This window comes from Watersipora subatra, chromosome 10 (assembly GCF_963576615.1).
Source record: "Watersipora subatra chromosome 10, tzWatSuba1.1, whole genome shotgun sequence".
NCBI classification, from domain to species: Eukaryota; Metazoa; Bryozoa; class Gymnolaemata; order Cheilostomatida; family Watersiporidae; genus Watersipora; species Watersipora subatra.
In genome coordinates, this window is record NC_088717.1 from 20,460,325 (window position 1) to 20,475,608 (window position 15,284).

A 15,284-nucleotide genomic window follows, 5' to 3' on the forward strand; every position below is an offset into this window, starting at 1 on the left:
GTTGAAATATGTGCGAGTGGAAACTCATATTTACCCAGTCAGGAGAGTTGAAATATGTGCGAGTGGAAACTCATATTCACCCAGTCAGGAGAGTTGAAATATGTGCGAGTGGAAAGTAAATTTTGGAAAGATTAAAATTTGAAAATATTAAGTGTGTTTTATCCCTTATATGTAACTGACTAAAGTGTGTTTTATCTATATGTTTCAAGTTTTAATATAAAACATACGGAAACATAGAAAATGGGTAGTGCAAAAGGCCTATGCAATAATTCTCGTTGTATGTAACTCACTAAAATTGCCATTTTAGATTTAAAGTTTTCTTATGATAACAATGTTGCTTGCAATATTTTATGTATTACGCAATATTCTTATTCGATTAGCAAGTCTTACAATAATCTACAATAAATCTGTATTTATATGCTTTAGCGTGTTGCTGAGATGCAAGCAAGCACCTTCCCCATGCCTGTATTCTTCTCTAGCACAAAACACCTGTTTGTTATTATGTATCTTATGTCCCACATCCTACAGGCAAGCTTAATAAGATTGACTCGCGTCACACGCCTCTGCCTTCCTGCTGCTATGCTGACACCTGCTGACACCTCGTTGCAACACACTCATACACGTGCACACGCCTTACCACTGTTGATTGCTGTCTCACGTGCTATCGTCAGTGCACTTTTAACTGCCCGTATTTGTTTAGCTCGCTTTAATGAAATTGCTATGGGCTGATTCACCGTTTCCTTGTGTACCATACAGTGCTTGGAGCAAAGGTGATCCTACATACATACTGTATGTGTCTTTTATTACCAGTTGCAAGCTGTGAATGATGATGGCAAATCAAACTGGAGTCAAGTTGTGAAATACAAGACTCGGGCTGACGTACCTGCCGCTCCCACCCAACTCTCTGCAAAGGGAAAGATTCTTGGCAGTTCATTCAGGCTTTTCTGGGGTAAGAGGGTAGCTCAGAGGGTTATCATTCCCTTGATACTGGCGAGTGTATGCATCGCATACTCCTGTATATTCACATATACAGGTTCATAGTTTTATGTCTATAAAGTCTGTATTACTTTGTAAACTTTTTGTAACGTATCACGTAGTTTGATTATATGATAATAATATTGATCTGTTGATCTGTTGATCCCAGAAGGCAATAGTTATTTGGATTAGCTTACAGTATGAACAATTATTTTTTATGCTAATAATAGTAAATAATTATTACCTTTTTTATCGAAGCTTAAACGTCTTTAGGAATATACTTTCATCAATAAAAGACACCAATAGAAATAAAATGAGACTATAAAGGAAGCAGTACAAACTAAAAAGTCGTATTTTTTTGCAAATCTGGAAACGTTTTTATCAGATTTTATGCGATTAATTGGCATGACTTAGCCTCGGTTTATTTATTACGTAGTTCGATCCGAGTTGTTGCTTTACCCCACCTTTATTGAAATTGAACTGTTGTCAGTTATTGTGGATCCAACCTTATATTACCAGTTATATTACCTTATATTACAAGTCGGCTTATGGTACAGCATTTTGCTACCTTGACCCCTGCTGCTAGTCTAAGCGGGTTTTGGGTCTCTTCATCTGTCCAGTTGTATATTCATTCTTTGCCTTCGACATGAAAAGTTTTTTTCTCGAGTTGCTAAAAATTTATATTTTGCATGACTCACAGGAATTTATTATATAACAATTTATGACTTTTAAATCTTTTAAATATGACCCATAAGTTTATTTACATTCTATCTGTGTCCTGCCTTCTTCCATTTAAAAATTATTCTTCTTTTTTATGCCTTAATTTCATTGCAGAGGCGCCACGAGAAGACGGGGGCTCGGAGGTGCAGTCCTTCTTGGCTCAGTTAGACGAGGGCAAAGGCTATCAGTCAGTCTATGATGGGTTGTCTTGCGAGTGTTCCTGTAGTAATCTCCTTCCCGGGCACAAATATAAGGCTAGAGTGGCTGCTCGCAATAGCATCGGCTTTAGCAGATGGTCTGAAACTACGCAAGTGACGACTAAGGCTATACTACCGGGTCCATGCGTCAAACCTCACCTTTTGGGAAAAGCCAAAGCTCATACCCTGGTGCTTAAGTGGGGTAGGTCATTGCATGTTCCCACTTTAACTGCTCACTTTGGTCGCTACGATCTGTTTGAGTCATCTGCCCGACCATTCTTGGATCACTGCTTATAGGTGTCTAGAATATCTAGATTCTAGAACGCGGGCACCTGCCTGTCATGCCACACTATCTAGTCGTAGATAGTTACTTGCTCCGAGTGTCTTTGACAGAGCACTCATTCGTCTTGCCAGGCTAGACTCATCGCAGACATGGCTAATAGTAATGCATTGTACCCGGCTACTGCCTGCTATTTCCTCCCGAACTTTATTGAGCAAAGGGGCGTAATTTCTCCTATTGTAAATGCACCTTTTCAAGTTAATTACTTATTGTTGCGAGACCTGGGACACCTGGCTTGAATTAGCTCATAATTTTTTGTGAGCTTCTGTTGTGGAGAGTATTCAGTCTTGCACTCAGTTAACAAGCTCACCGTTGCAAACCGCTTCAAGCACTCAACCCATTTTCATCCTCACCAAAAGCAGATAAATTATCAACATTTTTGCAATGGATTTCTTGCTGCTCTTTATGCATTCGCCTCTTGCGTAAGCTTTGACACTTGAGGTTATGTAATCTTAGCTAGGCTTATCATTCACCAGCATTCACCCTGTGATAACGCACGCTGTAAGTGGCTTGAGATGCCTGCCTGTTTGTTGTACGACAGCTAAAACTGGTGCTTGTCTGCTGTAGCCTCTCCAGAGCACACGGGTGGTTCCAGCATCCGGCACTACGTTGTGCAATTGGTTATGATGGACAACACTACTAAGGAGGTGTACAGGGGTCATGCCACAGAGTGTACAGTTGCTGGTCTTTCCCCTGGAAGGATTTACCTACTCCAGGTCCTTTATGCTATGATACTATATCCTTTCTGCTACATTTGCATCTAGATGTGTGGTTCTTTACCATACATTCATTTTTTCATGCATTTACATTTTACTTGATGGCTAATGCTTAGTCATCAACTTATAATTAAACAAACAGATTTAGTGATAGTTAAACCCTTCTCATTTTATTTGCCTATAACATATCACTTCAGTACTTATAACATGTCTATAACATATCGCTCGGGTACCTAAGACATGTCTAAAATGTAGCACTTGGTTACCTATAACATGTCTATAATGTATAATTTGGGTACCTATAACATATCTATAACATATCAATGGGGTACCTATAACATGTTTACAACATGTTTATAACATATCAATGGGGTACCACATACGTAACTAGTCTACTGTGATTTAATGTCATGCTCGGTGTCTATCTCCATGACTTACTGTTTTGCTGGTAAGTTACAGAGATAGACAGCTGTTTGTTTTGCTTTGTTGGTAGTGAACTAGTTTGTAGTAATGATTTAGTTCTACCCTGATTTCCAAACTCAATTAACAAAACAGAGATATGCTGACAACAGAGATATGCTGACAACAGATAGGCGTAACTCAAACTTTTAATTCACGAATAACTGTAGAAAGTGTTTGTCATTTCATCTTGTCATGATATAAGTGGAGTATACTTGTTACATTTGTGGTTCCAGTTCATTCGAGCATTCGTTTAGGTATTTTGGTAGTGTCTGCCTTTTGTATCCAGCAATCGAATAAAAATGGCCTAGAAATCCATGCTTGAGGTTCGAGCTGTTAGTGTCAACTGCAGCAGTCTTTGGTTTTGCAGATACTTATGCTATACTCTATGATCCTGCTTCAGTCTACCTACTTACCTATTATATCACATGACTTGCAACCTCATGCTGATTTACTGCAGGTGCGAGCAGCGAATGAAGTCGGTGAAGGCGACTGGAGTGAACCTCTGGAAGTGATATCTGGTGCAGGCAGTCCAGAACCACCCATGGCGCCAGTCTGTCATCCAAAGTCAGCGCACAGCATGCTCATATCTTGGAAAACCCCCTGCAATAATGGTGCTGAGATCTCAGAATACAGGCTCGAGTGTATGCAGCCTCATGTCCAGGATTATACATGTGTATGTATCTGATTGACTTCAGACTTGTTGGTCTGGTAGATGATATCTTCTATTTGTACAGTTGTACACTTCGACATGCGTATGTATACTTGTTTTCTTTCGTATCTGAAAACTACTAACCTGTTAAATAGGCTGTCCTTTTATCCTCGCTCGCCTCCGGTGTATGTATATTAGTTTGCCATTTGTACGCTAGTCTGCTCTGATATCCGTACGCTAGTCTGCTCTGATATCTGTATGTTAGTCTGCTATGGTATCTGTATTCTATCTGCTCTGCTATATGTATGCTAGTCTGATTTGGTATCTGTAGGCTAGTTTTCTCTTGTATCTGTATTTTAGTCTGTAACATGAGTAACACACAGTACAAATATACACACTTCTTGTTACTGTTATTAAAGATATTCACATCTCTTCTGGCATATGATGCAGGTATTCATTGGCAGAGTTTTGGATCACGAGGTCAAGTCCCTCCTTCCCAATACAGAGTATAAGTTTAGAGTTCAGGCTATCAATTCTTCAGGAGCCTCTCCTTACTCGGAATCATCATCAGCAATTACTTTACCTTCAAGTCCGGCAGCGATGCATCACATCAGGATCACAACGGCAGCAACTAGCATCGCTGTTTCTTGGGATGAGCCAAACAACAATGGTAGCGAGGTGAGTTTGTCAGTGCCAAGAGTCAATTGCCTTTGTGGTTCTAAACTGGTGGTAAGTGTTTCATCTTTCCTTCAGGAGTTCATAACTCTTCATACTGCAATTAACAACCATGTCCTTTACTGCTTTGGCCAATTCTTGTGTCGAAAGGATGTAGAAACCTATAAAACATTTCTAACTGAGTTTTGAGTCAGCTAAACTTTGAAAAGTTGCTGCCAACCTTATAATCATCCAGTTTATTTCTGGAAATAGGTCTTAAGAACAGCATTTGGGGCTAGTCGATGAGGTTTAATCCAGTAGGTTTCATTTCAAGGTTTTGAGCATAGATAATATAGTTTTATTTTATTAACCCTCTCTCACCAGTAAGATAATTTGTTTACCTTAAATGTGCTTGCACTCTGAGCTGAAACCTCCGATGTCAGAAGCTTCGAGTGAGAGAAGCAGCAGAAGTAACTGAATAGCTTTGGTAGAGCGCAACCTGGTTTACCAAGGAGCAACCAAAGCTGGCCGTTGATTGGCCAAATTATTATTAGCGAATCCAATAGCTATTTTATTTCCTCACTAAATGTTGATTAAATCATATTAAAAACTTGACTAATAAGATCTAGCGACCGTGAGGCTAACTTGTGTGGCCACCCAAATTGTTGTTATAGCTAGGCTGCTGTATATCAATTCGGGTAATGCAATTTTTCAAGTTTGCATTGTTAAGGAATTTGAGCCCGCTCTCTGCTCTGCATATCATTATGAGTATTATTGTGTTATGTCAAAGTTTACTACTGCTTGATTTTAAATTTTTATTTTAATCCATGTTGTTAAATATTACAAAAAATAGTATGTGTCAGATTTTCTATATTCAACTTTTCTAGCTATACTAGAAATTCCACTGTCATACAGCCCACGACCAAAGTGATATTGGGAAAAAGAAAGGGTACTGATGGTTGAGAAATGCAATATTAGCAGTCAAATAGGATAACTGCAATGGTAGCTGTAATGTACTGGGTGTGAGTGTTGTTATATACAACAAATAGCAATAATGAAAGGAAAATATTATATGTTTATATCTCTTCTCCTGCAAAAAGAGAAATACAATATTGGCCAATATTAGAAGTAAAATGCACTGATATTATTAGAATAACCAATATTATTAATATAGTAATAATAGCAAACCAATGCACAATTTTGTTTACATTTCAAAACGTCATAGCTAACAATATCACGAATTTGTGATACTTATATAGATTTTTAGAAAAGCTGTACTACGTAGTCATTGTTCTGTAGTCATCCAAACTTATAATTAATTATTGTAATAATCTCATAAGAACCGTTAAAAAATATCATCATCAATTACTTTACTTATACTGCGTTGGACATCAGTTAGAATACGAAAGTACTCAAATGTGTCGGCAAATGAAATTGAAAATGAAAAAATTGAAATCGGCAAAAATGAAACGGTTTCTGTACTCCTATGTTAATTGCCAAAACCTTCGGCAATTTGACAATGCTATAGACTGGAGAAAAGTGCACGTTTTTTTTGTTGTGAAAAGCGCAATACTTTATCGTTCTATTCTCTGTCGCTCGGCGTTTCAATTTTCGGTATTAACTTTTATTAAACCAAGCTTTTCAAGCGTTTTGTGGCGTTTCTCGTCCAAATTAATCTGTATATTTGTGTATAATCCGATCAGATGGGTTAGTTTTAGGAATTTGCGGTAACCTTTCGAAGGCTTGGTAACATATTTAAATAGGTTTTTATGCGTTTTGTATCATTATTAAATTTAAACGACTTTACTGAAAAATAGTTAAATTTGTTTATAGGATTTCGTTGCAAGGGTTTGGTGACGCCCGTTAACGGATAATTTTTCGGGAGTGGTGTGCACATGTGCATTTATCATAAATCTCCCAATCAATCGCTTCACTCTTGTTTGGTCGTGGGATTAAGATGGCCGCTGGAAGAAGTATGTGTTGTAAACAACGAAGGGTGGACAAAAGGAGGCAAATATAATGTTTTAAATCAACATAAAGTTATTTCAAAAAAAGTTATATTTCAAATATAGTTTTAAATGATCATCTGACACATTCATTAAATGTAGCCTGTCCAAGCAGGACTAGCTCATGTGCAAGACATCTTGCTTGGTGTGCCGCAATACACCCACTAGTCATTTGATGGGCAGCTAACCTCCTAATGAAACACACAATCATTTGAAATGTCTCTAACTTGAACATGTATCGTATCATTTCAGATCCTGCATTACAATGTGGATTATGGAAAGAATCAGACTCTCAATGTAACAGATGTCATTAAGAGGGCCTGTGTGATAACTGGTCTTGAGCCTGACACCGTTCACAGGTACTTGTTTAACAGATAACCTGTTTTTGCTTGAGTTTATATTGGTATGTTGATAATGGTTTTGACAAGAGAATCTTTGTAACATCCCAGTGGTATCAGTGTACATCTAAACATACAAATGAAGTGTGCACTGTTTCTCATGAGAGTTGTCATCTCATGTTTATCAGTAAGCAGGCATTTTTGCATTATTAGCTAAGCTAGTGTTTTAATCATTTCTAAGGTTTATTTAATTGCCTTAGAAAGCTTTGAGAAGATTTACGAGCTTGTTAGCTGTAGTAGTGAGGTCTGTGTACTCATACGACATATGGTTGCGTGGTAAGACATGACTGTTACCTAGGAGTACAGGAGTAATCAAGTGTGTCTGTCCGCTTTTAAATATGTGTCATTATTCATCCTTTTTACTAGCCAGATAGCTGGCTAGATACGCATTATTGTTATGGCTGCTACCTGTTAATTCTGTATCTACATTCATGGTTGAACTATTTCCTAACTCCCAAGGCGATGTGTCTGTTGCAGGATAAGAGTGCAAGCAGTGAACGCCATCGGAGCTGGAGTATTTAGTTCTCAGGTAAAGACAACTACTCTATCACTCCCACCAGCCCCGCCTCACCTTGAGTGCACAGGCTCAACTTGGAACTCGATCAAGTTGAAATGGACACAGGTGGACAAGTGTGACCAGTACACGGTGCTCATGTATCGGAACCTGTCAGCTTCAGCTACACTTGTGAGTTTAGCTGCTGTTGTCTGTTGTCACTGCTCGCGCTATTTCTCTAGTTCTGTTTTAGTATTTTACCCCTTTTAAAACCTGTAGTATACTTTCCTCTTCATTCTCAGTCTTCCTTTGCTAAATATTTTTATAAGTTTTTTGAAATATGCTTCTATACTGTCATTTTTTTGTAATATAACCTATTAAACTGAGCTGTAGTTGCATTAATCTTTTTGGTGGTGGTTTAGTTTTGACGGGAAGTTGTCTTCTACTGACAGGTCTACCAGGGCGCTCTACAACACTGCCGTGTGGCTAGACTTCATGAGCATACGGACTATCAGTTCACCATATCAGCTGAAAATAGTGCAGGGGAGGGGCCCGAGTCAGAGCCCCTTACTGTCCGTACTTGTCGTGCTCCGCCACACTCTTTAGAAGGTATCTACTAGTCTGCCTGTAGTAGGTAACCAGTTGTTGCGGCTGAAAGAGAAATCAATTGTGACAAGTAAATCACCTGCTAGCCATTCCATTGCATCGTTTACTGTTTAGCAGCTCATCTTGGTTTAGTTATATTCGGTGTTCTCCATGCTTGTTATGGGACAAAGAGAAGAATTTACCTTATGGTAATTCCTTTGTCGGTGTTCTAGCGCCAAGTGTAGAAAAAGTAGCGGAGAAGGAATGCGAGGTGAGCTGGCAGGCGGCGAAACCTTTTGCCGGGGACAGCATAGAGTACAGACTTCAGCTGTCTCAGCAAGGTGGCTCAGGGGACTACAAACAGGTGAGCGTTGGATTAGGTCTTACTGCATTGACCTCCTCTCTGAATCTTCTGTGTGTTTATTAGAAAGCCTCGTTATCACTCTGGTTGCTATAACTCTGGTTGCTAGGTCTGTTTTTAGTCAATGTGGCAAGTGAGTTCTCCTGTATGTGAAAAAATATGACAAAAATTGCATTAATTTATTTAAATTGATATTTTTATTAATACATTTCATGACGTCTCAATTACGCATCGATAAATTTGTTAAAGTAATAGCTGTAGCTGCCATGTCTGAGGTCAAGGTTAATGGCATACATTCAGCTACCATGTCTGAGGTCAAGGTTGATGGCATACATTCAGCTGCCACGTCTGAGGTCAAGGTTAATGGCATTCATTCTATACTTAATCTTTTAATATTCTAGTTTTGTCACTTTCTTATTACATTCTGAAATGTCTTCTTGATCTTTACAACTTTTTTGTCTCATTCATTACTTTACGATGCTACTAGTATGTCTCATTCATTACTTTACGATGCTACTAGTATGTCTCATTCATTACTTTACGATGCTACTAGTATGTCTCATTCATTACTTTACGATGCTACTAGTATGTCTTATTCATTACTTTACGATGCTACTAGTATGTCTCATTCATTACTTTACGATGCTACTAGTATGTCTTATTCATTACTTTACGATGCTACTAGTATGTCTTATTCATTACTTTACGATGCTACTAGTATGTCTTATTCATTACTTTACGATGCTACTAGTATGTCTTATTCATTACTTTACAATGCTACTAGTATGTCTTATTCATTACTTTACGATGCTACTAGTATGTCTCATTCATTACTTTACGATGCTACTAGTATGTCTTATTCATTACTTTACGATGCTACTAGTATGTCTTATTCATTACTTTACGATGCCACTAGTATGTCTTATTCATTACTTTACGATGCTACTAGTATGTATCATTCATTACTTTACGATGCTACTAGTATGTCTTATTCATTACTTTACGATGCTACTAGTATGTCTCATTCATTACTTTACGATGCTACTAGTATGTCTCATTCATTACTTTACGATGCTACTAGTATGTCTTATTCATTACTTTACGATGCTACTAGTATGTCTCATTCATTACTTTACGATGCTACTAGTATGTCTCATTCATTACTTTACAATGCTACTAGTATGTCTCATTCATTACTTTACGATGCTACTAGTATGTCTCATTCATTACTTTACGATGCTACTAGTATGTCTCATTCATTACTTTACGATGCTACTAGTATGTCTTATTCATTACTTTACGATGCTACTAGTATGTCTCATTCATTACTTTACGATGCTACTAGTATGTCTCATTCATTACTTTACGAGGCTACTAGTATGTCTCATTCATTACTTTACGATGCTACTAGTATGTCTCATTCATTACTTTACGATGCTACTAGTATGTCTTATTCATTACTTTACGATGCTACTAGTATGTCTCATTCATTACTTTACGATGCTACTAGTATGTCTCATTCATTACTTTACAATGCTACTAGTATGTCTCATTCATTACTTTACGATGCTACTAGTATGTCTCATTCATTACTTTACGATGCTACTAGTATGTCTTATTCATTACTTTACGATGCTACTATTATTTCTTGCCACAATCAAGTTGATCTTTTCGAGCAATATCTTCTGAACAGGATTGATCTGCCAAATGCATCACAAGAATTACATCAGTCGAATTATATTGATATTGGCTGATATGATCTGGTCATGTCTGTATGTTTACTGATCTTCTAACGTATTGAGCGTTTATTCGTCAAATTATTGGTCATTTTATGGAAATGTAAACAAAGTTGGGAGTCCAGCCTTTCTCATATTTCATCATAGTTATAGTCTAATCTTACTGACTGTGTACCTTTGGCGAGTGAGTTAAATATGTTTTTATTGTTCAAATACGTAATTTTAAACCTGATATACGCTTCATACCCTCATTGATTGGGTCTCTACTCATTTCTGTTTGTATCTTAAGAGTGCAGTTTCTATATTCAGTAGATTTTGCACTTGTCTTTAGTCTTTCTCAAGTCAGCTGAGAAGCGGACAATATTAGATAATGGAGTAACAGTGTCTATCTTTTAGCCTCCAAGTGTTTTCTGAGGCTTACATATTCTTAATTTATAATCCTTACACTAATTCTCTAATTTTTTAAGGTCAAAGGTCATAATTTCAATACATCTATTTCATTTTGCTTACTGTAAAACATAGCAAGTAAAGTTCCTTTGATAGGGTAAAAATGTGTAAATTTAATTATTTTCAAGTAATCGATAGATTTTGTGAAAAGTAATAGATAGCACAAGTATTTGTACAAATCAAATTCTAGTGCTATCTTTTTAATGTGCAAGATAGTCTTTATTTGCATAACAGTTAATTTATATATTTAGATCGTATTGTTTATTGTTTGTCTGTCCTGTTATAATGATAAAGTTTTAGCAACGAAAAATCACCTTTGTACTGGATTTGAACTCATGTTACACATAACATTGTATGTACCATAGTTACACATAACAGTGTATGTACTATAGTTACACATACCAGTGAATGTAACATAGTTACACATAACAGTGTATGTGCCATAGTTACACATAACAGTGTATGTACCATAGTTCCACATGACAGTGTATGTACCATAGTTACGCTTAACAGTGTATGTACCATAGTTACGCATAACATTGTATGTAACATAGTTACACATAACAGTGTATGTACTATAGTTACACATACCAGTGAATGTAACATAGTTACACATAACAGTGTATGTGCCATAGTTACACATAACAGTGTATGTACCATAGTTACACATGACAGTGTATGTACTATAGTTACACATAACAGTGTATGTACCATAGTTACACGTAACAGTGTATGTACCATAGTTACACATAACAGTGTATGTACCATAGTTACACATAACATTGTATGTACCATAGTTACACATAACAGTGTATGTACCATAGTTACACACAACAGTGTATGTACCATAGTTACACATAACAGTGTATGTATTATAGCTACACATAACAGTGTATGTACTATAGTTACACATAACAGTGTATGTACTATAGTTACACATAACAGTGTATGTACTATAGTTACACATAACAGGGTCTGTACCATAGTTACACATAACAGTGTATGTACCATAGTTACACATAACAGTGTATGTACCTTAGTTACACATGACAGTGTATGTACTATAGTTACACATAACAGTGTATGTACTATAGTTACACATAACAGTGTCTGTACCATAGTTACACATAACAGTGTATGTACCATAGTTACACATGACAGTGTATGTACTATAGTTACATATAACAGTGTATGTACTATAGTTACACATAACAGTGTATGTACTATAGTTACACATAACAGTGTATGTACTATAGTTACACATAACAGTGTCTGTACCATAGTTACACATAACAGTGTATATACCAAAGTTACACATAACAGTGTATGTACCATAATTACACATGATGGAACATTTTATCCCTCTGTTTTTTTTTATAAAAATAGAAAGTTTCTGAATGTACATTTAGGACAGCAACATTTCAATAATATTTATAATGCTAGATGAATTAAGCTGGCATCATCAGCATATTATAAACATCCTGAAAGGAAGTTAACAATATTAGTTGTCAGAGTTTTAAGGAAAAAAAAACAACTCCAATTTTATCATTTTGCTATGTCTACTATTTGCTGACTTGTATAACAGAAAAGAATGTGAAATTTTAAATCTCACTAGAAACTAGCTCTTATTTTTTGGTGAGATTTCAATGACAGTGCTCAGATTGCTACAGCACTATGTACACTTGCTGTGCTAAATGGTATGTGTACTAATCAATCTGGGATGCCGTTTTCACCAATGATGCTAACGTATGTTTACTAAAGTTTGTCTATTCATTTAGGAATGTGTAGATATTTTTAGCTTGCGCAATCCCTCTCTCTTCATCTGTATATTCCTGTACAAGCCATGCCACTCGGTTCATACAAAATCCTTACTATAATAAGAGCTGTGTCCATCCATCTGCAGCCAGTATGCGTTGTACCACACACTGTAGGAATCAAACCTGGATATTCTTATTCCCAGCTAATACAGTACCAACTGCCCCACTGGACCACCTTGCAGCATCATGGAATAATTATGTGCATAGTGATTACACATGATGATCTCTCATAGCACACACAAATGCCAGCTTTACTACTAGACCTAGTAAGGCTGGCAGTTGTACTAGTTAGGTCAGTAGTCATCCATACAGGTTGGTAGATTAGTACTGTAACACCTGCATCAGTCCATACAGGTTGGTAGACTAGTACTCTAACACCTGCACCTATCCATACAGGTTGGTAGATTAGTATTCTAACACCTGCACCAATCCATACAGGTTGGTAGACTAGTACTCTAACACCTGCATCAGTCCATATAGGTTGGTAGACTAGTACTGTAACACCTGCACCAATCCATACAGGGTGGTAGACTAGTTCTCTAACACCTGCACCTATCCATACAGGTTGGTAGACTAGTACTCTAACACCTGCACCAATCCATACAGGTTGGTAGACTAGTACTCTAACACCTGCACCAATCCAATCAGGGCGGTAGACTAGTACTCTAACACCTGCACCAATCCATACAGGTTGGTAGACTAGTACTGTAACACCTGAACCAATCCATACAGGGCGGTAGATTAGTACTCTAACACCGGCACCAATCCATATAGGTTGGTAGACTAGTACTGTAATACCTGCACCAATCCATACAGGGCGGTAGACTAGTACTCTAACACCTGCATCAGTCCATATAGGTTGGTAGACTAGTACTGTAACACCTGCACCAATCCATACAGGTTGGTAGACTAGTACTCTAACACCGGCACCAATCCATACAGGGCGGTAGACTAGTACTCTAACACCGGCACCAGTCCATACAGGTTGGTAGACTAGTATTCTAACACCTGAACCTATTCATACAGGTTGGTAGACTAGTATTCTAACACCTGAACCTATCCATACAGGTTGGTAGACTAGTACTCTAACACCTGCATCAGTCCATACAGGTTGGTAGACTAGTACTCTAACACCTGCACCAATCCATACAGGTTGGTAGATTAGTACTGTAACACCTGCACCAATCCATACAGGTTGGTAGATTAGTACTGTAACACCGGCACCTATCCATACAGGTTGGTAGATTAGTACTCTAACACCGGCACCAATCCATACAGGGCGGTAGACTAGTACTCTAACACCTGCACCTATTCATACAGGTTGGTAGACTAGTACTGTAACACCTGCATCAGTCCATATAGGTTGGTAGACTAGTACTGTAACACCTGCACCAATCCATACAGGTTGGTAGACTAGTACTCTAACACCGGCACCAATCCATACAGGGCGGTAGACTAGTACTCTAACACCTGCATCAGTCCATACAGGTTGGTAGACTAGTACTCTAACACCGGCACCTATCCATACAGGTTGGTAGATTAGTACTGTAACACCTGCACCAATCTATACAGGTTGGTAGATTAGTACTGTAATACCTGCACCAATCCATACAGGTTGGTAGACTAGTACTCTAACACCTGCACCTATTCATACAGGTTGGTAGACTAGTACTATAACACCTGCACCAATCTATACAGTTTGGTAGACTAGTACCGTAACACCTGCACCAATCGTTCACTTTCATGCACACCAAATTATAAAATAACTTGACTTCATCCAAGCATCTTCCGATCTCTCACTTAACACCAGACTGCCAGGGTGCTAGTGTTTTATAGGCTGCTGCTTACTGAATGAAATGCATTGTTCTGCTTAACAGGTGGTGCAAACGAGGCTTACCCAGCATCAGCTGACTGGATTGACTCCTGGTGCTGCATACACAGTTAGAGTCTGCGCTGTTCGAATATGTTCTGATGACAGTGACCCCATAATTGGTGCATACAGTCCTGGAGCGTCATTCAGAACGCAGAAAGCCCCTCCTATAGTCACACCGGTCAGATCAGCGGAGACCCAGTCTCGTCAATCAGCACCAAAGTCAAGGATAGAGCGAACTTTGAACAGGTTGAAACCAGGGGAGGCGAAACAATTACCGATTATTTTGTTATTCCTTCTCTTCGTCTGCAGCTTGTTTATGGCTCTCGTTCTTCACTACTACATCGGATAAACTCATCTTGCGCACTTGTGTTACACTCAGTCTATTCTCCTCTAAAAGGGTTCGGTTAGTGTATATTAGTGGGATCATCTGAAGCCATATCTACCATTTTATCAATTTATTTTATTCATTCCATTAATTAGACTACTCATAGATGGGAGTATCGAAAGTTAATGAGTGTTGCCTATTTATACTGAAAGCTTTTAAGGAAGGCAGCAGCTTGTTATGATGACCTTAAGATGACCTTGTGTTAGTGTGCCAGTCAGTCTATTGGTGATTTATTTTCATTCTTTTCGCTGGCTCTGTATCTCATTTTTCTTTTCTACCTTTTTTATTTACTCGAATATTTAATTTATTATTATTAGTAGTATCTGTTATAATTGGCTGACGCAGAATCAAGTAGTCATTCTGTTACTTTATTTTATTTGTTCACATGTGACAGTCTGTGGGAAGTGGTCATGTGAAATAGTATATAGTTGTTTATGTTGTGATGGCTTTGTTACCGTTGACAACCGAAA

At 37.8% G+C, this 15,284-nt stretch overlaps 1 protein-coding gene across 1 annotated transcript in view; it reads left to right on the forward strand.

The window, feature by feature from the left end:
• Window positions 1-14,859, forward strand: part of LOC137406854 (uncharacterized) — a 269,187-nt gene extending 254,328 nt beyond the window's left edge. Inside the window, exons 14-23 of the mRNA XM_068093461.1 lie at window positions 811-949; window positions 1,810-2,094; window positions 2,800-2,948; window positions 3,868-4,083; window positions 4,510-4,737; window positions 6,972-7,078; window positions 7,595-7,802; window positions 8,063-8,219; window positions 8,429-8,559; window positions 14,434-14,859. Of these exons, the coding sequence (XP_067949562.1) occupies window positions 811-949; window positions 1,810-2,094; window positions 2,800-2,948; window positions 3,868-4,083; window positions 4,510-4,737; window positions 6,972-7,078; window positions 7,595-7,802; window positions 8,063-8,219; window positions 8,429-8,559; window positions 14,434-14,778 (1,965 nt within the window). The 3' untranslated portion in view covers window positions 14,779-14,859. The remainder of the gene's footprint in view (window positions 1-810; window positions 950-1,809; window positions 2,095-2,799; window positions 2,949-3,867; window positions 4,084-4,509; window positions 4,738-6,971; window positions 7,079-7,594; window positions 7,803-8,062; window positions 8,220-8,428; window positions 8,560-14,433) is intronic.
• The last annotated feature ends 425 nt before the right edge of the window (window positions 14,860-15,284 follow it).